Genomic DNA, 22,489 nt, shown 5'->3' with positions numbered 1-22,489 from the left:
TATGGTCTTAAGCTGTAAGCATTGTGGTTCAAACACAGTGTTGTCAAACTAACCATGATGTCACCTTCAATTTCATTACCCATTTACTACAAATCTACTTTGATTTACAACGAAATCCATTGACTTTTACAGCTTATTTACAGTCTCAATACAGCACAAACTGTTGTGAAATACCACCAAACACACTGTGTTTATTGGTACATGCTTCACATAGCTATCTGAACTAATTTCCTGTAGAATTGAGAAGTGTTCATGGCATTCATCGATTTTTTGGTTTCTCTGAATTGGACTTACTACTTAATTACGATCCTCATAATGATGTAAACAAACTCTATGAAAATTTGAACATTAAGTAATTTATCATACAGGAGTACCTCTCAATGGTATCCTTTCTTTCTTCCATTTTGATGAAATTGATGTGTCTTCTTTATTGTCCCTTTTTTGCTCTTCTGACACAAGTTTTGGTAAGTTATTTTGTGTGAATTCGATCACACCCATTTCAGCTGAATCAAATTTTCTTGGAGGCAGTCTGTAAACTGCCGTGTATTTCTCTGTAATATGCTCATATCGAGGAAGTATATCTTTAAACACTTTTGGTAAAAGCTCTTTTTTCTAAAGTAATAAACAAAGTACATGCAAATGAATTAGAAAGAAATGTACCATGTGACTGATTGCGAGTCTTATCTAAAAGTTGCTGCTTGTATGGATGTACAAATTGAGTAAGTTTAGTTAATTGTTTTATGATTTGCGATGTTTTAACAATGAAAAATTAGCACAAGCCAGAGGTGTTACCTATGCAAAATTATCTTTAACACAAAATCTGTGCTTGTGTTTTCAAACCAAACAAGTATGTCATGAGACCATAGGCCTATGGGAGCTATCACTTCCTGAGGAAAGAGTAAATATTTTCTCCAACTCGCAATGAAATATCAGACTTCTTAACTTAAAATTACATGTCACAATTTTTTTCTCCCACTTTTTTAAGTGTCGATGCATATGACGGCACAAAAGCACAAATAACACAATTTTGAATATTCTTGCATCCTTCGTGTCCATATCCCGACACTTGGGGTGATGGATGATGTTAATTGGTGAAGGAAAATTGGGAAATACGTCTTCAAAAGTCAAAACAACATTTGATAGCTAGGTTTCATTATATTTAAACACGTAACGTACATTAATCCAAGTATAAACGGTAGCTTCGTCATTTTGCTTGGCCAAATCTATCATCTAGTAAACGATTCAGAAACACAAATAAATATGGCAAATAAAAACTGTAATAGAAACTTTAATGCCAAATACCCTTTCTGCAACTCGTGATAAATCCTTGCATTTCGCGAGAGTTGTAACGACTCTTTCATCTTGAACCAAGCGTGTGAGTAAGTTCTTGTAGATTCTCTCTCGCATTTGAGCATTTTTCATTCGTGATTTAAGTAAACTATCAAAACTGCGAACTTGATAAGCGCGTGCCATGTTGACTTGTAGAAGAAACTTTTACATCTAGCTTCTTATTGGTCCACAGTTACATAATCAGCCAATCATGGACCTGTTGGTGGAGTAGTTTTTCGCAATATACAATATGGCGACTGCATGGAACTTGTGTTCTTCACATTTTTATAGTCAAGTATTCAATTCAATGCTGAAAAGGACATCTGTTCCTATGAGAACAGCAGTTAAATCAGCAGCACGCCGTCGAATGCCCACGAAGCCAGTAGAAAATCCATTTGTGAAGAAAAAGACGAATTTTATCAAAGAATTATGTGTTGCTTTGGTGAAATTTGATCGTATTCAGACCACACTTCATAAAGCGTTGCAACTGAAAGCTTATGGCGAACTAGTATGTATAAAAATGCGTACTGCAGTGTTACTATATGTATTTTACAGTCGTATGAGCATACAGCTTTATGCTTCACGGGAAAACCAATTTTAAACATTTCCAGTTGCTAACTTCGACCGTGGTGCAGGTTTTTGCAGACTGGGACTGTCTCAACTGCAGAGTGTTTTTGGTTAGGTTGTAAAGTAAATGGGCATTACTTTGGGCTCTTTCATCTATTCCCCTCATTTTTTCCTTCTGTATGCATGCAAGGTTGGGATACTGACCCAAGAGAGGAATAAGATTCAAACACCTATATTATTTATGCAGCATGCTCATCAACTTTGCAAACTGCTCGTAATGTCATCCAAACAGATTAGAAATTGATGCAAGATGGTACCTAGTTTAATCTAGTTTGTCAAAATATAGTATGAGCCCAAAAGTATGAAAATGTAGAAAAGGAGCTTCTTACGTATTGGTAGGACTCTTTGAAATAAAACAAAACATTTTTTCCTCTTTATCTTGAGTTGATAATGATGACTCGACGGAGAGGCCCTCCCCCAGATCTACACTATCTTGAGGATGGATTCATTCTAACTGATCGAGAAGCCAAGGAAAAGTGCACCTCGAAAATGGTTGTAAATCGTAGAAATAAGAAAATAGTGACACAACCTGACGAGCTCACAGAAGAACAATATGTTGAGCAGTTGCAGCTTCAAACAAGAAGTATTTTGCTTGAAGTGAGTATTCACTGTCACGAGGAAAAGAGTAAGAAAAGTACTTCTGTGTTTATGAATGTACCTTTGCACTAAGGAGTTATTTGTTGTTGCCACATGTGCAACCATCTTTGTAGGATGAAGATGCTCTTCAAAAGTTGTATGAAAAATTAGTTCCAAGATACAAACATCGATATGGTGGATTTGTCTTGATTACACCAATACCACATTCGAGAAAACGTCAATATCCACGAATGGCATATGTTGAATTTGTCGACAATGATCTGCCACCTATACCTACACTACCGGAAGTAATCGATGGGCATTTGGTCACATATCCTCGCAAGACTATCAATGCAGAATGTTGAATTTAAACGGCCATTTTTTCCGTGAAATTGTGAATGCACATGAACTGCAATAGTCTGTTGAATTATCAGTGATGACGGATTTTCGTGAGTACTCGCACACAACTATTAAAAACAGCAAATGAGCACAAAGAACCAATTCTTACAAGTAGCAATTATCAGCTGTCGGCGTCTGTAAATGATGGGGGAAATTGAAAGTTTGCAGTTTCTCGGGATGTTGTCTACAGAATGTCGGCTGGTTTTCAATTGATGTCGCTTCACAATGTGGCACGACTTTCCACATTTAACTAGCAACTTAATAAAAGATGACACAACTGGGACTGCCTACTAATATGTTTCTTAGTTCTTATCTTCATTTCTGTATCGTTTGACAATAAATGAAACCTTGCTAAATAACTCTTTTGACGCATCCATCTTCAGAATCCGTGATATTCACCCTAAAATTTGTTGTTCCAAGATCACCAGTTTATGCCTTCGTTGTAAAAACCTTGCTTACAAACATCCCTTTTTTGAAGTTATCGAAATCGTGTTGAGAAGAATTTACGACGAGGTGATTAAACTTGAAACGCCAAACTATTGAATGATTCTTGCAATAGAACGGAGTTTTTTTCCAGCAATGTACTCTAGCATCAAATAGACGGTTTTTCTACGAGCTCTTTCTTAGGAACAGCTTTAGCTAAAATCCAAATGATGTCACTCCATCCCAGAATCCTGATCACTCCATAAGACCAATTTTTAATTTGACTATCATCATCAAAGTTACTCTCGCTATGATGATGAAAGTAAACCTGAAAACTTCTCATTCTTGACAAACTTAATTCCTTAAGTCCACAAATTCAAGTCACTTTCCAACCGCTGATCACCGTAGTCATTTTTTGCGTGTTAAAATTAGCCACGACACACGACCACTCTATGCACACGACTCTACATTTCTCTCGCTGTCGACAGCCCACTGTTGAAAAAGGTTGTAAGCCTGTTAAAGACTATCGGAACAGTTAGAAATCATTGGAAAACAGCTGAAACTAAAAATTATACGTCGCAGATCGTAGACTAATTAGCAGTAAGTTTACTCGTATACAAGTTTAAATAGCTCGGATGTTATGCCTCGCATATTGGGAAAACTGACAAATGCCTTTACACCATGCTTTACACTCCCACGTAAGAAAACATGCTGAATCTGACAAATCCTGCATAATTGTGAATACTTGCAAACCATTCATTTCCTATTGAATTTGCTTGGAAATTTGTGGGATTGTAAATATTCTGCTAGTTTAGTAGATTTATTCCAAAATCATCGTCAGAGAATGTGTTCATATTCTTAGTAGATTTAATTTTTCATAACTGTACAATTATTGACCGTTTTGATAACAGGTTATTCATACCTATGGTTATTTAAATTCTCTACTAAACCATGTCGTACATGCGTCGTGTGTGCTAAGAATTTTCCGTTTAGTATTTGGAAGACATGAATGAGGGAAAAACACGACCTGGCAATTATAATTTTCGAAAAGCCTACAAATTTTACCAGATGATATCGTGGTAACGTGTAGAATTTGTCGAAACGTATAGAATAAAAAAATGTTTACTTTTCGCTGAGCTCCTGCGCTATCTTTAGGTTTTATTTGGATAAGGTGTTCCCAATGCAAGAATTTATAAAAGAAAACAAAAACGTATTTTGACAGCAATTTATTTAATAAAATAACGGTAATTTTTTCATAAAAGCTCGTAAAATAGTATAGCTGCTATAATTCATCATATATATTACATATATATTACTACTTTGGCAAAACATCTGCCCTTAGGCTAAATCTTTTAAAGTTTATGAAAGATGATGTCAACAATGTACAACTATATATATACACATGCACTCTGAAGCGCAGTTCTCTTGTGCATTATGTTTATTTTATTGAATATTTTCTCTCCATTGCAAAACGCCAAGCAGTTTATTTGCGTTACAATTTCCCACGGTTAAATATGCTCAAAATGACCATACGTCTGAGATGTTTTAGGCGAAACTTTAGCTTCTCTATACGAGATCATCCTTCTCGGTTTCATTTCACTGTCACAATTCAAGTAATAGAGAACGATCAAGACACAGCGAGTTTATGATTTCATACATTCTGATCTTCTTTCCTGCAACAGTTCAAATTGAAAAGGATTAGAACACAGCAAAATCTTAAGTCAGACTGCGAAATCGCGAGCACTTTGTGCAAAAATTTCATGCAAATAATTGCAAAAGTAAATCTGTGCGAGTCGACTTTCAGGACCCAATTTTGTATCGATTTGTTTTATAGAATCACAGTTTTTTCGGGGTCAATTTTCTTGCAGCAAAAGAAAGATGATTGAAAGCACTGCATAACTAAATTGGCAAAACCGAATCAGTAAACAACTTCCAATAGCAATGTCCAGGATTAAGGTTTCGTGGAGTGAGAGTATGCAAAAATAGATACTAAAATCAGATTAGAAACTACACGAGAAAAAATTATCCTGGATATTTTTTATTTACATAAGGAGCTCTGCAAGTTCATGACGAATAACAACTTTTTCATCATTCGATCGTATCAACAAATATATATTTTCTTACCCATCCTCATTGAATGGCTTTAAACCAGTTCCTTCCTCAGCTGTACCGTCAACACTATCTATAAAGGATTCCAAGACATTGAATGCAGTTTTCTGATTGTATTGCACAGAACATTTGAAATGACTTAAGATCTTAATGAACAGATTTGTATTATTTTACTTCTTCTTAGAGATATTTAACTTTATTTATTACGCAAATAACATCGCATTGCATAATAACAATTCAAAGATCATTAATTTTTCGCTTGGTAAAAACATTTAATTCGCATGTATGACATGAATGAGTAATACATAAATGAGTAGCTATGTGCATCGTTCTCAAAGTAACATATTTCATAACACATTGTCGACAAAAATTGCCATTTTAAAATTCCTAATTATGTCTTGTGATGTCACAGCGATGTTTTTGCATGATAAATAAATTTAAGTTATTTAAATATCTCATCAAAGACGTGAAATAAAATAATTCCACTGAAGAAAGTCATTGAGTCATTTTAAATGGTCTTTGCAATGTAACCATAAATTTGTGTGATAAAATTTGGTTTCACTAGCACTTTAAGTTGGGTCATCGTTTATTCGACGTTGTATTCGAAAGGCATATGCTGTCCATTATAGGATTATGGCACTGTACTACTCGATCGAAAATCTTTGAAGAAACAACAAAGTGTATTTCATAACTGAGAAAAATATGAATCTCAGGAACGACATGGTCGATTGATGCATCCCCGTTTGAAACCGTCACAATCAAAATGTGACAATCATTTTTGTCAGAAAATATTCGATAACTATACAATAGAACAGATGCTACGATGTCAAGGTAAAGGGGCGTACCGAGCGAATGGGTATATGGGGGAGGGGGGTGCGAGACTCCTTTCTTTTTGACAAATAAATTGTTCAACAAGATAGACTGTCGTCGGTTTTCATAACAAAAGAAGTCGATGATTTTTAAAGTAAAGCTATCAATAAGAGCTCTTTATCCATTTCCTTGTAGGTCGGTTACCCTCAGCTTCTTAAAGTAAAGCTATCAATAAGAGCTCTTTATCCATTCCCTTGTAGGTCGGTTACCCTCAGCTTCTTAAAGTAAAGCTATCAATAAGAGCTCTTTATCCATTCCCTTGTAGGTCGGTTACCCTCAGCCTTAGAGAGTAATGTTTTAGGACTTTCAGAAACCGTGAACAGGCTATGTCGGTAATAAGTTGAAAAACAACCCTCAAATCAGAATGTTGTACGCTTCTCCATACGGTAGTTCTGAAAAGACATCGTAAACAAAATAACTTCTCCCTAGGGTAGTTCTGAAAAGACATCGTAAAGAAAATAGCTTCTGTCCTTGAATGATTTCGTTATCGCACTGTCACGTCTTTTCTAACGCGCAAGTTCGTAATCTCAATATGAAAACAGAAAAACTGCAAGAAAGAAAAACACTCACATTTCTCTCGCTTCCTGTTCGAGATAGTTGCCGCACACATGTGCACAACGCCACACTGGTTGAAGAAACAACAAAATATATCAACAGCTATAAGCACGAACATGATTATGACAATGATGATTGCCGCAATAGCTCCGTCACTCAACGCTTTGCGATGTGCTAATAACGTGGGCTCCTCTATAGTAAAAAAGGTTAGATTAGTATGTACACCAAACACACGCGAATGTGTGCAATTTTATAAGAACAATTCATCCGATAGTTAAGGTGTAAAGTTAACAGACTTTTACTACGAGGAACGGGCGTGAATATACTTTTCAATAGTATAAAATATGACATATGTTAACCATTTGCATGGAAAAAAAACGACCAAGGAGACAATATGAGAAAATTTTAACGATGTGCAAGATAATGATATAATTAAGTATAGACACTTTCACTTTTGAACATTTTCCGTAATATTGCATTGACGATTATGTAACATTTACAATTTTGCCGATTAATGTGCCGTGCATATTCGTTTTCAAACAAATCATACGCACATGGGTCGAAAACCAACGTTTCCCTGCTATACACGTCATTTACACTTAAGATTTACATTCTCTTTCCTGTTTCTTCATGTGCTAATATTGTCAATCGTGCACTTCTAGTATCAATCTCTCCAGTTTTACATGCACTTCTAGTATCAATCTCTCCAGTGTTACATGCACTTCTAGTATCAATCTCTCCAGTTCTACATGCACTTCTAGTATCAATCTCTCCGGTTTTACATGCACTTCTAGTATCAATCTCTCCGGTTTTACATGCACTTCTAGTATCAATCTCTCCAGTTTTACATGCACTCCTAGTATCAATCTCTCCAGTTCTACATGCACTTCTAGTATCAATCTCTCCAGTTTTACACGCACTTCTAGTATCAATCTCTCCAGTTTTACATGCACTTCTAGTATCAATCTCTCCGGTCTTACATGCACTTCTAGTATCAATCTCTCCAGTGTTACATGCACTTCTAGTATCAATCTCTCCAGTTCTATATGCACTTCTAGTATCAATCTCTCCAGTTTTACATGCACTCCTAGTATCAATCTCTCCAGTTTTACATGCACTTCTAGTATCAATCTCTCCAGTTTTACATGCACTTCTAGTATCAATCTCTGCGGTCTTACATGCACTTCTAGTATCAATCTCTCCGGTCTTACAAGCACTTCTAGTATCAATCTCTCCACTTTTACATGCACTTCTAGTATCAATCTCTCCAGTTCTACATGCACTTCTAATATCAATCTCTCCAGTTTTACATGCACTTCTAGTATCAATCTCTCCAGTTCTACATGCACTTCTAGTATCAATCTCTCCGGTTTTACATGCACTTCTAGTATCAATCTCTCCAGTTTTACATGCACTCCTAGTATCAATCTCTCCAGTTCTACATGCACTTCTAGTATCAATCTCTCAGTTTTACACGCACTTCTAGTATCAATCTCTCCAGTTTTACATGCACTTCTAGTATCAATCTCTCCGGTCTTACATGCACTTCTAGTATCAATCTCTCCAGTTTTACATGCACTTCTAGTATCAATCTCTCCAGTGTTACATGCACTTCTAGTATCAATCTCTCCAGTTCTACATGCACTTCTAGTATCAATCTCTCCAGTTTTACATGCACTCCTAGTATCAATCTCTCCAGTTTTACATGCACTTCTAGTATCAATCTCTCCAGTTTTACATTCACTTCTAGTATCAATCTCTGCGGTCTTACATGCACTTCTAGTATCAATCTCTCCGGTCTTACATGCACTTCTAGTATCAATCTCTCCAGTTTTACATGCACTTCTAGTATCAATCTCTCCAGTTCTACATGCACTTCTAATATCAATCTCTCCAGTTTTACATGCACTTCTAGTATCAATCTCTCCAGTTTTACATGCACTTCTAGTATCAATCTCTCCGGTCTTACATGCACTTCTAGTATCAATCTCTCCAGTTTTACATGCACTCCTAGTATCAATTTCTCCGGTCTTACATGCACTTCTAGTATCAATCTCTCCGGTCTTACATGCACTTCTAGCATCAATCTCTCCAGTTATACATGCACTTCTAGTATCAATCTCTCCAGTTTTACATGCACTCCTAGTATCAATTTCTCCGGTCTTACATGCACTTCTAGTATCAATCTCTCCGGTCTTACACGCACTTCTAGCATCAATCTCTCCAGTTTTACATGCACTTCTAGCATCAATCTCTCCAGTTTTACATGCACTTCTAGTATCAATTGCACAAGTTCTCTCAGTCTCGCCCAATCTCCCAGTTCTTTTATTACTATTCAAAATTATTTTTGACACAAATCGTTTGCACTGAACTTACTTGGAGCCTCTTTTGTAGGTATATCAGCAGTTGTAGCTTCTGAAAAGATAAAATATGCGTATGGGTATGAATGAACACGTTTACCTATCGATATACGAGCTGTATAAAGCGTGCTTAACACAAGGAAAGTTTTTACACTAGACTACACGGCAAACAAATTTATAGACATACATAAATAAGGCACAAACATTATCAATTTTTGAGAAATTTCCCGCTCTGGAAATACCGAAGATATTAAATTTGCTTACTGCGAGAAAGTACTTAAAACATTTCTCAACTTTTCAATAAGTAAAGTCTTTCTTTTCAGAAGTAAGACTTTTCAAAAAAACAATCAAGACCCACTACAAGGGAAAGGACGTACAGTGACGACATGCTTGATAAAAAAATTTAATAGCTACGTACGTTCTGCTTCGCCAGTAGAAGAACTTGCAGTCGTTGGCGCTGTAAAAATACAAAATATGCAAGAGACGAAACAGTAAAAAAGAAGAAACGATGGGTTTTTAGGTTTTTACTTGGGTTGTTACAATATGAAAATATCGAATTCGGACGTCAACATCCGGTATATGAGAGAAATCCAACATTTGATAGCTTACATGAAGGAGTGGAGGTAAATGTGGCATGAGTCTCCCATCCCTTCGTTCCGGTTTGTTCAGTTCCCTTTTTGCGTGTTATCATTTGTGAAGTGTGAACGACCGCTTAGGCGAAATTAGAAATAAAACGACTTTTCATTTGAAGAAAATTTCGTCAACAAACTACCAGTTTCTTGATAAAACTCACCATTTCCAATTGAAACTTCTCTAATTTCGGTGTACTTTTTTTCCTTTCCGTCAAGTTTATACAAAACTTGAAATTCGTACACTTTTCCATGTTCGAGGCCTGATATTTCCAAATAAATATTATCCGTCTCGTTTGAAAACCTTTCAAAAGTATTTTTTTTGCCATATCTTAAAACATATTTCTCCACGCGAAAATTGGATTTTGGCCAGTAAACAGTCACGACATTTCCATCCACGTTAATATCGAGGATCTTTCTCAACGGACCTGGAAAGCCAAAAATATATAATTGCACTACTAAACGCAGTGGATAAAATGTAGAGCGTTTTCATTCATAAACCTAGGGATTAACATGACAATGGGGAAATCAGCCATATTGGTTTTCCAAACATAAGAGCTTCTTTAAATTTCTTTAGAATTGGAAAACCAATATGGCAGCTAAAGCCCGCCGCACACTGGTGAACTTGCCGCGCGTACTTGTTATTCGTGACAGGTGTGATCAAAAGCGTTTGATATTTGACTCATCTGACATGAATGACAAATGCTGTTCAAAACTTCCGCGCACACTAGGAAATTTTGTCGATCACACTTGTCACGAATAACAAGTACGCGCGGCAAGTTTACCAGTGTGCGGCGGGCTTAATGCGTTAGTAGCAAAATGGCATCATGTACTCGCTTCAAGTCAAACAAGGACAGTTATCAGACTCTTATTTGCTTTTTTAAACCGATTCAACGTGGTGATAAATAATTTATCCAAAATTGTTGTGATTTTCTAAGGTTTGCTTAAGAAAGTATTTTTTATATCTCTCACAAAACGTGTTGCCTAGCATGACATGTATTTGGTAATTAATTATACACCTCGTGAAATAAACAAAATGCCGATGGAAAAACTTTTCTCAATGAGCAATTTGAATTGGAAAACAAACCCCCCAAAAAATAGGTACAAACAATGTACATGTGAATAGCCAGAAGCCGTAACTTTCACAAACGAATACGAACAAAAAATAAAAGGAACTTTAACTTTTCAATTAAAAATTCCTAATGGTGTTGTTTTGTTGTCAAAATTTTCCTAGCAACATTTTTTAAATATTTTACGCTCGACAAACTTGTACCAATTACAAATAATGTTTAACTACGAATGCTAAAGCATCACGCTTTGCAAGTGACTGCAAAAATTTCACAATATTTCCGGCTCCTATTTTGTCATGTATCATGTTCTTCATTGCAAAAAATTCATTTGCTTTCAACCTTTCATTTAACTAACAACAAAAATATTATGTACGAAGTAAACAGAGCAATAGATAAACAATGCAATGTATTGAACTGGACTAAACAGCAGTACAGCGCGTCAAGTAAAAGAGAGATGACTGGAGTATGTCAGAATGATTAGATTGCAAAATAAAGGCCAAACACAGAAAAAAAATCATAAACGTTAACATACACTTTAATGTGGTAATCCTTTTGCTTGAATTAAAACCAATTCCTTGTAAAATAGTCATTTGTGTCACTGACAGTTCGTACTCGGTGCTTTCTTCCAGCTTTGTAAACGATTGCATATGAACATTGCCGTCTACTGTTCTAATCTTCACAACCTGGTCGTCTGATACTTTCTTGACAACCACATGGTAGGAAACAATCTTCGTGTAATTCTGACGATCGGGAGTCCATGAAAAAGTGACATTGTTGCACGAAACAGTTTCGTTAACGATTTTAGGGTGGTCCAATGGAACTAAGACGATAAATGTTAGCTACAATGACTTGACCTCACCAACATTAAATTAGGACGGGAATGTTCGACCATAGGCAAACGCAAGCCCAGACTTTAACGACGGTTTCTAACCTTGAGTTTTTAGTCATCTGTTTGTTGTCATACAGCAAGCGCGATGTTAACTCGGCACGAATGGGTGAGAAATGGGATCAACAATAGTGAACAATGGATGACAAATAGGAACAATAATAGTGAACAATGGATGACAAATAGGAACAATAATAGTGAGCAATGGATGACAAATAGGAACAATAATAGTGAACAATGGATGACAAATAGGAACAATAGTGAACAATGGATGACAAATAGGAACAATAATAGTGAACAATAAATGACAAATAGGAACAATAATAGTGAACAATGGATGACAAATAAAAATAGCGATAATGAACAATAGATGACAATAGGAACAGCAGTAATTAACAACGGATAACAAATAGAAACAACAAAAATGAACAATGGATGACAAATATGAAACAATGGATGACAAATAGAAACAATAATCAACAATGGATGACAAACAGTGTCTGAAAGCCATTGTGATGTGATGAACCATTGATACTGGGCAACAAATGAGGGATAACAATGAGTAACTAAGATAATGAAAAATGGATAACATAGAGTGACAACGAGTTTGCACAATGAATAAGAATGAGTAACTAAGATAAAGAACAATGGATAAAATGTACGATGATGAACGATGGATAACATAGAGTAACAACGATTTTGCACAATGGATAACAATGAGTAATTACGATAATGTACAATTGACCACAAAGAGGAACTAAGAAAATGGATAATAAAAGCAACTACGATACGGAACAATGAGAGAAAGATGGAGTTTCATGTAACGTGAAGCGATTTTGAAAAGTTAGTCAAACCAAAATATAGATATTGAATCGTGATGTAATGTAACGCAACGTTTCCCTTCACACCAAGTTATTGCCAAGTCCACTAAGGATAATGAAAGAAATCTTACCACTCAACTTGATATTTTTCTCAACAACATCCAGATAATTTCGAGCTGTGCACGTATACAACCCGAGATCTTTTAAAAGGGTTTTGTTGATGTTGTACACCAGTGAGGTTAGGGAGGCGTTTGTTGTTATCGCAGAAGATAAAACTTCGTTTTTCTTCGAGAGTTTTAATTCCGGTGCTGGATTACCAATGGCATCGCACGAAACAGTCACCGGCTCGTTAGGGCTAACAAAATACAACTCTTCAACGTCTTGAAACTCGGGGGGATCTAAATATGATTACAGAATATGGTTTAGAAGACGGTTATTCGTGATTCTCTCCACCGAAACAAAATCTCCATTCAAAAGTGATATACTCACACACTACGATGACAGAAGTTAATCTTCTCCGTTTGATGTTGTTGCCCACATCATCCGTGGCCAAATTAGTGGCGGTACATGTATAAACGCCGCCTTGATCCACCCGTATTTTTTCTATCGTCAGAACGTTCATACCAGGAGATTTTACGATTACCAAATTCTTCATGAGCGAATAAATGAAAGTTGTAAATGACGTTAAAATGATACAATACAACGATCGTATGAAGATAAACACAGTTGACAAGCTTTAACGAGAAAACTCCACCACAACTGTATGTACTTAAGTCAACTTACACTTGTCTTAGCTACATTCGACCGAACATTTCCAGTCGGGTTGCAGTACGTATGTATGTATGGCTAAGAGAGTCGTATGATTAATAACAAATAAGGAAACTTTTCTGGTGTGAAGAACACAATAACGTTAGTGTGGTTGAAGCTTCAGACAATTTCAGTTTGTATAGTTCATTTACTATCGTCTACTGTCACGTGAAAAGACGCCATTGCACATGTATTGTCACGTGAGGAGACGCCTTTGCACACTACTGTCAGGTGAGGAAGCCCCATTGCATGCCTAATGTTAGGTTAAGGAAGTGGTGAAGAGACGCAATTGCACACATACTGTCACATGAAGACACGCAAATGCACACATACTGTCACGTGAAGACACGCAATTGCACGCACACATACTGTCACGTGAAGACACGCAATTTCACACATACTGGCAAGCGAGGACACCCCGTTGCAGAGCTTACTGGTGAAGAGAGGTCATTGCAAACCTTCTATCACATGAAAGACGAAAATGTACATGATGATATAAGAGCGGATAGAAATATAAAACGTAGAAAACAATCGACTAATACCAGTATATTTTGTGTCAACGTTTGGCCATCTTTCGACCATTCCACATCCGGTAGAGGACTTCCAGTCGCGTTGCAGTTGACCACGAGAGTCTCTCCTTTCTTTATTGTGTAATTCTTCAATGCGTGTATGATTGGTGGTACTAGCAAAAAAATTGCAAAATTTTACGCCAGAGGCTAGATATGCACATTCGAAGAAGAACGAAAAACGATGACCACATTTCGCAATCCGGCATTAAAATAAACAACACTTACTGTGAACAGAGACAAGTGTTGAAGTCAGTGTGGCTGTACCAGCAGAGTTCTTGGCGATGCAAGTATAACTGCCGGCATCGCTACTCTTAATGTCCTTGATAAAAAGACCTCTGTCGTTGATGGCATATCTCCCGACGTTGTAAATGATAGTTGCTCCTTTGTACCAAGTTACGTTTGGCGTTGGCACACCCTTGACGGAGCAATGGAACTGTATGCTTCCACCAATTGTTCGATTTTCTTTAGTTGAGCTTCCGTTTATAGTTGGAACAACTATAACAAACACAGAAAAAAATATTAACTCCAAGAGACAATGACTCAAAGATTAGAACTATAATAAATACAGAAAAAAAAATTCAACTCCTGGAGACAATGACTTAAAGATCAGCACAACTACAATAAACACAGGAGAAAATATCAACTCCTGGAGACAATGACTCAAAGATCAGCATAACTACAATAAACACAGGAGAAAATATCAACTCCTGAAGACAATGACTTAAAGATCAGAATAACTACAATAAACACAGGAGAAAATATCAACTCCTGGAGACAATGACTCAAAGATCAGCACAAATACAATAAACACAGGAGAAAATATCAACTCCTGGAGACAATGACTTAAAGATCAGCACAAATACAATAAACACAGGAGAAAATATCAACTCCTGGAGACTATGACTTAAAGATCAACATAATTAGCTACAATAATCACGGGAGAAAATATCACCGGGTACTTTCTTCGCATAAAGAAGTGAACTTAAATACAATATTCCCGAGAGAGTAGCAACCGGGAGGACATCATTCTAAGTTCTTTTTGGCGTTCATTCTCTAAACCATGCAATCAACGTAACTAAAAATCATGACAATTGTACATTGGCGATACTGACCATGTACCTTTACAGCAATGACACCAGATTCAGCGTTGAAGTTATTCTTCGAAGCTATAGCAGAGTAATTTCCGTCATCGCTACTTTGCACATTGGAAATCAGGAGAGTACCATTGTCCGCAACCGAAAATCGACCAGTAACATTCAGTTCTTGACCATTTCTACGCCACAAGAAATCTGGTCGTGGATAGCCGTGGATATCTATGTATATTGCACCAGGCTTATCCTTGATTATTATTTGTTCTTTTTCTGCTGGAGTGACAACGGAGGCTATAGATCGAGAAAGTACACAGATACATATGACCAACTTTCAACATTCACACGCATATGTCCACAATACTATATGTATGTAAAAGGGTAAAGTCACTCCTCACTTGACTGTGAAGATGACTACCGCTAAAGTTGTCGAAACATCAGTCAACATCAATACCAACAGTCCTTCTCAGGACTCTATACTAACCTGGACGATCTATATATACAAATATCATTAGGATAAACCATGCAAAAACAACAAAGTCAGAGACAACGAAACATCGTATTACTTACGTGCAAAAGTTAAAACGATGTAATCGCTTTTATTTTGTTTGGAGTAGCACGTCCATTCGCCTGCGATGAATACGTTCATAGATTTGATTTCGATTTTATGTTTGTTTCCAGTTTTCACATATTCTAGACTGGGATTATTCTGGATGGGAATTTTTAACAAAGGATTTCTCCAATTGTCAAACACGTCAGGTGGTGTCACACTGCATGCTAAAGTATATTTCTGACCGTTCGATAATGATACCCTATTTCCACTGAAATCCACTTTGACATCACATGCTAAAAGTGGGAAAAATAATAACCACGTGACTCAAGTTGCTAAAAAGATAGGATTGAGAGGAACAGATGTTCGAATGCGACTTCGCTTTCGTTGTTTGGTTAGTCGGAATAGTTCGACTGTAGTCGGAATAGTTCGACTGGATAATTGGGAAAGAAAGCGTGCAAAATCCATAGTTATAGTTGTTGCTATTACTGTTGTTGCTATTGTTGTAGCTGCTGCTGCTATTATGGCTGTTGTAGTTCCTGCTACTATTTCTAATGTTGTTGTGGTTATGGCTGTTGTTGTTAGTGTTTCTATTGTTGTTGTGGTTATGGCTGTTGTTGTTCCTGTTACTGTTTCTAATGTTGTTGTGGTTATGGCTGTTGTTGTTGTTGTTAATGTTTCTATTGTTGTTATGGTTATGGCTGTTGTTGTTCCTGTTACTGTTTCTATTGTTGTTGTGGTTATGGCTGTTGTTGTTGTTGTTAATGTTTCTATTGTTGTTGTGGTTATGGCTGTTGTTGTTGCTGTTACTGTCTCTATTGTTGTTGTGGTTATGGCTGTTGTTGTTCCTGTTACTGTTTTATTGTTGTTGTGGTTATGGCTGTTGTTGTTCCTGTTACTATTTCTATTGTTGTTGTGGTTATGGCTGTTGTTGTTCCTGTTACTATTTCTATTGTTGTTGTGGCTATGGCTGTTGTGGTTGCTGTTATAGTTTGACATTTATGTTGCTGTTATCGTGGTTATTGTTGTTGTTGTTGTACTTGTTTGTAATGATGCCGCATTTTTGTTGCTTTTGTTGTTTTTAATGAATATAGTTAATGAAAAATAAGTTTTTCACACGCGTATGTGGTCTCCCAGTGATCGTAAAAAGAAATGAACACATCAGGTTCACAGAGACTTAGGATCAAGCAACGAGCATATATCCCAAGTTACGCACTCATGCTGAGCAGATTTCAACACTGCAAACCAGATAATTTCAGAAACTTGGCAAAGGCCAAAATAAAAGATTCATTCGAAGAGCTGCAGGAAAAATTACTCAATTCTTGTATGTTTATGAACAAAAAATATGAAATAAAAAAATTACTGAGAAATAGAATAGAGCAATATTAATTGGTCTGCGATTTCGGTCAAATTCTCATTAAGTAAGGTACTGAATATCGAGATCAGTTTTCTATCAAGCCCCATCTTTCACCTTCTATGGTAAGATTTTGACCACGTGATCATTAAGTGGTTTCTTCAAGTAGAAACATAGTCACATAGGTTTGACTCGAAATAACGATAAAACATTCGTGTTGAGCCCCAGTATTCAAATGGCAGAGCTAGAGTCTCCTCAAGTTCATATTAACCTTTTAGACGAACCCTTTACAAATGTATTTTAATAAAGAAGGAAGGTGAAAGGGGAGGGTAGAAATGTAAGCGTCCACAACACTGCATGTTTCACTTTCCATCAAGTCAAACAGGAAAAAAATGAAATCTAGCTTTTCGACAAAGCAGCAAACGTAATGTTTTACAGATTATATTGTGATGTTTTTTCATCTTTCAGCAGACATTTAGGCATCGGAGTAATTTACGGAATCTTTTAACGATAACGGAATACATTTGATGATAAATAATGAACATGTTGCAGGTGCAATCTGTTTGAAGTCGCTCGCATAATTGCTTTCAAAATAAATATTACACAAATTAATGAACTAAAATAAACAGAATTTTTCCATTTTCAGCCGTAGCCGATCGGTTTTATTTGGGTTACACTTCTCTTGTTTTGACTACTAGCAGAAAAAACACAATCATTCAAAGCAATACAAATGAAAAAACGTCTGGAAGATGCATTACTCGGAAAGAAAGCCAAACAAATAATACATTACAACTTTGGCACACATGTCCGACATGACATGCAATACCCGCAACGATTCATCAAATATTTGCGTGCAAGTGGAACAACAACAGAAAATCTTAGATATCTTTCAGTTCATCCTTCCTTAAATGCAAATACACGCAAATAGTTGATGATTCTGATATTTCGCAAGTATACCCGAGTATAGAATGTTACATCTGCCAAGGTTAGTATTAGTAACAATAAGGCTTGCACTAATTGGCTGGCGTTTTCCAGTATGCAGTAAGTTCACATCTTTAAAAACAATACGTATAAAGCGCATGTAGTAAGCATGACTCAACAACACAATGCTTTCCTATAGTACGTAATTGTCCTGTTTTATGCCAAAGTTCAAGAATCGTCATCATGTCGTCACAGTGTGTGGAGAGCAAGTTTTATGCATATTGTAAATTATGCACTCTAAGTTCTGGCACTTAAAGCATTTTAGGCTTGGCTTGGTTGGAGAATTTCGACATAAAATCTTCATAATTTGGATTATGAATAGCTTATTGCTAGCAATTAGAGAATTTTTGATGGCTCAACAAGGAATGCTCTTCTCCACTTTGTGCGGTAATACATCTAGTGCTTAAGTTTAAGAATCGCCAAATGTGTCAATTAACGCGATGCTCATTTCTCATACTTATATTGACGAATGAGAGATTTAAATTGGGTATAAATTCCCTTGATAACTGTTTGCGACAAATCCTATTTCGAAAGTGCCAAAGGGCGAGAAGGGGACAAAACGCTTCGGAACAAACGTCAATTACGCAGTAACATCTGGTGCCACTAAGCAAATAGCTTAGAGATGGCGCCACGTAGACGAAATCGCCCGTCTACGTTAATCGTCGAGGTGACCCTAAAATGCTTTAATTGAGTGAGAGCGTCTCTCAAGCACAACTGACATAAGTATTGAGGCCAAGCCGAGAAGGGATTTTCAGTATGCTAGTGACATTTGTCATTTACCAATATTACGCACTGTTTGAGTTACATTTTCAAGTTATATATACAGAGAGTAAAGACTTTAGTATTAGGAAATATCGGGGGGGGGGGCAATCGCCATTTCCCTCGCCGGCGCTACTGGGGATAATTATACACGTTATATTAGAACCAACCACACACATGCAAGCAAAGCAACTCCAACAATGCGCATGACAACGCCCACAAATCATATCAACAGGGGGTGTAAAGTAGAGGCAAAATTCTGTCAGTTGCTATGAACAGCAATAAAAAATCGATTCACAGAGATGCCTTTTTTTAACACGCCTGTTTTTATTTATTATACTACGAAAGAAACCAAGGATAGTTTAGTGTGCAGGTTGTATAAACAAGAAAACGGAATTTTTGTTCAAACTAACATGACATGGATTACTACTTGATATGCACGTGTTATGCTCATCAATGCTCAACAAAATGACATGAGCAAGAGTCAGGAGAGATTCCAAAGACATAAAACACACATACATCATATTGGCACATACTCACAGGTGCTTGTGTTGACACAACTAACATGGTTGCTTTCTGAGATGAAATGTGTAATGAATCAATAATCAAATGTTTGAGTCGAACTAATGCAGTTAAATTTCCAGGCCATGGATATACAATCATAAATGTCTTTGAAATGCGCCTGGCATAAGTACAAACCTTTTTTTAAGACAGTTGAAATTGTCGAGTAATTTCCAATAAAATAGCCTGTTTCATTTTAAGATGTTTTCATATGTATTTATGATGTTGAATTGGAATCAGGTGACTATCCAAACTAGCATGCACAAAAATTATATATTTTGTTGAAGTTATAGATAAATGTAATAACTCTCAACTCTGCAGATCAGTTAATTACAGCTCACATATTGCCAAACCAAGCCCTGAACAAAACCACTTTCCTTTGGTATCCTTTCATGTGAAAGAAATATTCTACAACTTCATTTGGCGATGTCATTACATTGCTAAAACTTTCAGTTGAATGAAAGAAAATTTGAATACAAGGTTTTCCATGAATATATTTGCAAGCATTTATCAAAATAATATTGTACAAGCATTTATCAAAATAATATCCTAACAATTATCAATATTCGTTGCCTGTACCTAAGCACCAACTACACCAAAAATATTGGAAATCGATCAATCCTATAGTAAGTCCATACTTTTTCTAAACTTCCTATGCATATGACTTCAAGCTGAGTAATTATTCATTAATACTTCAATTTAACTGATTGATTATTTTCTCCCAGCTGGATAGTTGACATGAACTTTGTCTTATATGGCAGAAAAAAAAGATAATGTACATTCCATCTTATTGAGTCAAAAGTCAAAGTGAAAACTTAGTTTTTGAAATTGACTTATTGTTAAAATTTACTTCTCCAGAACTAACTATGACAGTGTTATAATCTACAGCAACAAGGCGTTGATTAGCATTTGTGAGTGCTTTTTATAGATTAATTTGCTCGATTATGCACAAACGCTTGAAATTTCACAACCCGAAAATCCAAGAATTGCATCCCCAAATACCCAGTTCGTGTCAGTATGCATTCTTGGAACTCTTCAAATAATACTCAATTCGCAGATCCTCGCTACCATATGCTTTTTTTACATTGATGCACTCAAAATTAAATAAGTAAGTACGACATAAAACAGTTATTTAATACTGATCGATCAACAAAACCAAACAGCCTGTAATATTCATAAACAACGAGTAGCTACTTTGAGATAAGTTCAAGAAACAAAGCGCCCGTCTCGTACATTTGAAACTAATTATCAGCAATTACAAATAATAAAGATCTTAGATGTGAACGATTATGTAAATATCGCACGGCTTGGGAAATCATAATCCTAATTCCTTGGCACGCTCTGCTTTGCACTGCCCAACTTTAGTTTTAATAGAATATCATATCTACCATTTCATTTTTTAGAATACTGCAACAACAATTTCATTTCCACATAACTTTATAAACTCCATCCATAAAAGCACTATATAAGCACTTCGTGATACAGCATTGATACACAATATTCTAATATATTTCGTGTTATTGTAACTTACAGTCACTGAATTAGTGCTAGTGGTCCAAGTTTGTGCAGTTCAAATGTCAATGTATCATAAAGGCTGCACGCAGATGTAAAATTTATTTTGTATATATGAAAGAAACAATCGCCAGGGCCACTTGACAACATTAATTCAGCATCGGCGTGAGCATTGCGAGAAAGTTTTCGGGAAAGCTTAGTCACACAATGTAAAGCAAGCGATAAAAGTGAAGTTAAATCAGCTAGTTATGGAACGAGTATTTTATGATTTATAAAAATAGCGCCATGTGTGGACGTCCTATCGCCAATTTCCGCTGTGAAATGAAATGGAAATACCAAACAAAACTTGTCAAAATCTGTTTCATAATGACTGAGTTCAAAATAAATCAAACAAACGACTTGGACACAAGCGACATTTTCATTCTACCAAGCACTCGTATACGACTTTTTCCATACATTCAACTCCATAAACTTTGAACATGTAAATATAACGACTTTCAAGCCATCTTTCGACCGTTTAAAATAAAGTATGACGGAAAGTGAAAGATAGCCAATAATTGTTATCGATGTAAGAAACGCATCTTCTATATAATGTACTGGCAAAAGCCAACTGGACTATGCCTGAAATCTGTCGCTTGCATCAACACAAAATTTCATATTTTAAATTATCAAAAAAAGCCAAAAATAATTAACCTTACCGGCATGTGATATTAACATCCACAAAAGCAATATCTTTAATTCATTCATTTCGAAATCCTTCCTCAAATCAATCGTATCTGTTAAAGAATTCACGAGAAAATTTTCAAACAATACACAAAAGTATTTTGTAATCAGATACCTTCCCCTCAGAAACTACGTTTCATCTGACGAAAACACTTTATTTTTGCGGTTTGTTCATTACTGTCAAAAGCAGCGCATGCGCATTCGTATCGAGGTCATGAGGATGGTGGCAGTGCGTTCTATATATCTATAAGGAGTCTTTGAACAATGAAAAATACATTAAATTCAAAAACAATTAAACATTTCTGTTGAATATGTATGTTCTTGAGTGGACACCGAATTGTCTTTAAACAATAGAAAACTTGTTGTTCCAAATATTTGTGATTACGTAATCTTTCAGTCTGGCCAGGGAGATTGCACTCACAACGATCCACAATAGCTTGCATAAATTAATCAGAAAAACAGATAAAGCGCACATGTTATGTATGTGTGCTTTAAACAATACAGCACTTAATAACTAATAAGTCTATATCTCCAAGACGCCTATCTAATCTAATCCTTAGAGACAATAAGTAATTTAAATGGAAATGTTGCATTTATTCGATTTTTCAAAACAAGTATCAAAGAAAATGTACCAAATGTCAGCTTTTTGTCAGCAACCAAATAATGATTATACGTAATAAAATATCTAAATGTACTACATAAAAATTTTATAACTAAGAAAACATGGGCCAATGTTTTTCACGTCATTGATCAGTCGACATACAGCTACAGGTGTTTCATAAAACATAGTCACGCGGATTTAAATTGAATTCGAATGAAAAACATGCAACTGCTGCACGTTTAACAAAATGATATCATTGATCTTTAATTATTTTAAACAATACGTCCCCACTGTAATGACTATACGACTGCATGAAAATGGAAAATCAGA

At 36.0% G+C, this 22,489-nt stretch overlaps 3 protein-coding genes across 4 annotated transcripts; 1 reads left to right on the top strand and 2 right to left on the bottom strand.

The window, feature by feature from the left end:
* Positions 1-60: 60 nt before the first annotated feature.
* Positions 61-1,485, bottom strand: LOC124447247 (50S ribosomal protein L17-like; the record flags this gene model as incomplete). The annotated part of the gene is made up of 3 exons (XM_046998142.1): positions 61-612; positions 1,177-1,230; positions 1,303-1,485. Coding segments are annotated over 3 exons (489 nt in total), but the record flags the coding sequence as incomplete, so codon positions are not given.
* Positions 1,486-1,556: 71 nt separating this feature from the next.
* On the top strand, positions 1,557-3,290 carry LOC124447089. The gene is made up of 3 exons (XM_046997989.1): positions 1,557-1,837; positions 2,341-2,553; positions 2,667-3,290. Exons 1-3 carry the CDS (start codon positions 1,580-1,582, stop codon positions 2,895-2,897), a joined length of 702 nt encoding a protein of 233 aa, XP_046853945.1. The 5' UTR covers positions 1,557-1,579; the 3' UTR covers positions 2,898-3,290.
* Positions 3,291-4,565: 1,275 nt separating this feature from the next.
* On the bottom strand, positions 4,566-21,725 carry LOC124447086 (hemicentin-1-like). 2 transcript variants are annotated; one of them, XM_046997983.1, is made up of 16 exons: positions 21,674-21,692; positions 21,534-21,611; positions 15,689-15,964; positions 15,143-15,412; positions 14,256-14,525; positions 14,004-14,143; positions 13,144-13,303; positions 12,786-13,052; positions 11,480-11,767; positions 10,042-10,305; positions 9,858-9,959; positions 9,667-9,705; positions 9,265-9,303; positions 6,904-7,080; positions 5,479-5,536; positions 4,566-5,027 (listed from the first exon to the last, which is right to left on the bottom strand). In XM_046997983.1, the coding sequence occupies exons 2-16, from the start codon at positions 21,580-21,582 to the stop codon at positions 5,006-5,008; spliced, it is 2,421 nt and encodes an 806-aa protein (XP_046853939.1). In that variant the 5' UTR covers positions 21,583-21,611; positions 21,674-21,692; the 3' UTR covers positions 4,566-5,005. The 2 variants fall into 2 exon arrangements, with proteins under 2 accessions (XP_046853939.1, XP_046853940.1); XM_046997984.1 differs by lacking the exon at positions 9,858-9,959 and having other exon boundaries at positions 21,534-21,725.
* Between the last annotated feature and the right edge of the window lie 764 nt (positions 21,726-22,489).

The sequence above is a fragment of the Xenia sp. Carnegie-2017 genome, unplaced genomic scaffold, assembly GCF_021976095.1.
Source record: "Xenia sp. Carnegie-2017 unplaced genomic scaffold, XeniaSp_v1 HiC_scaffold_22, whole genome shotgun sequence".
NCBI lineage: Eukaryota > Metazoa > Cnidaria > Anthozoa > Malacalcyonacea > Xeniidae > Xenia > Xenia sp. Carnegie-2017.
Note: the sequence above shows the minus strand (reverse complement) of the source record. Positions and strands in the feature narration are given on the sequence as shown.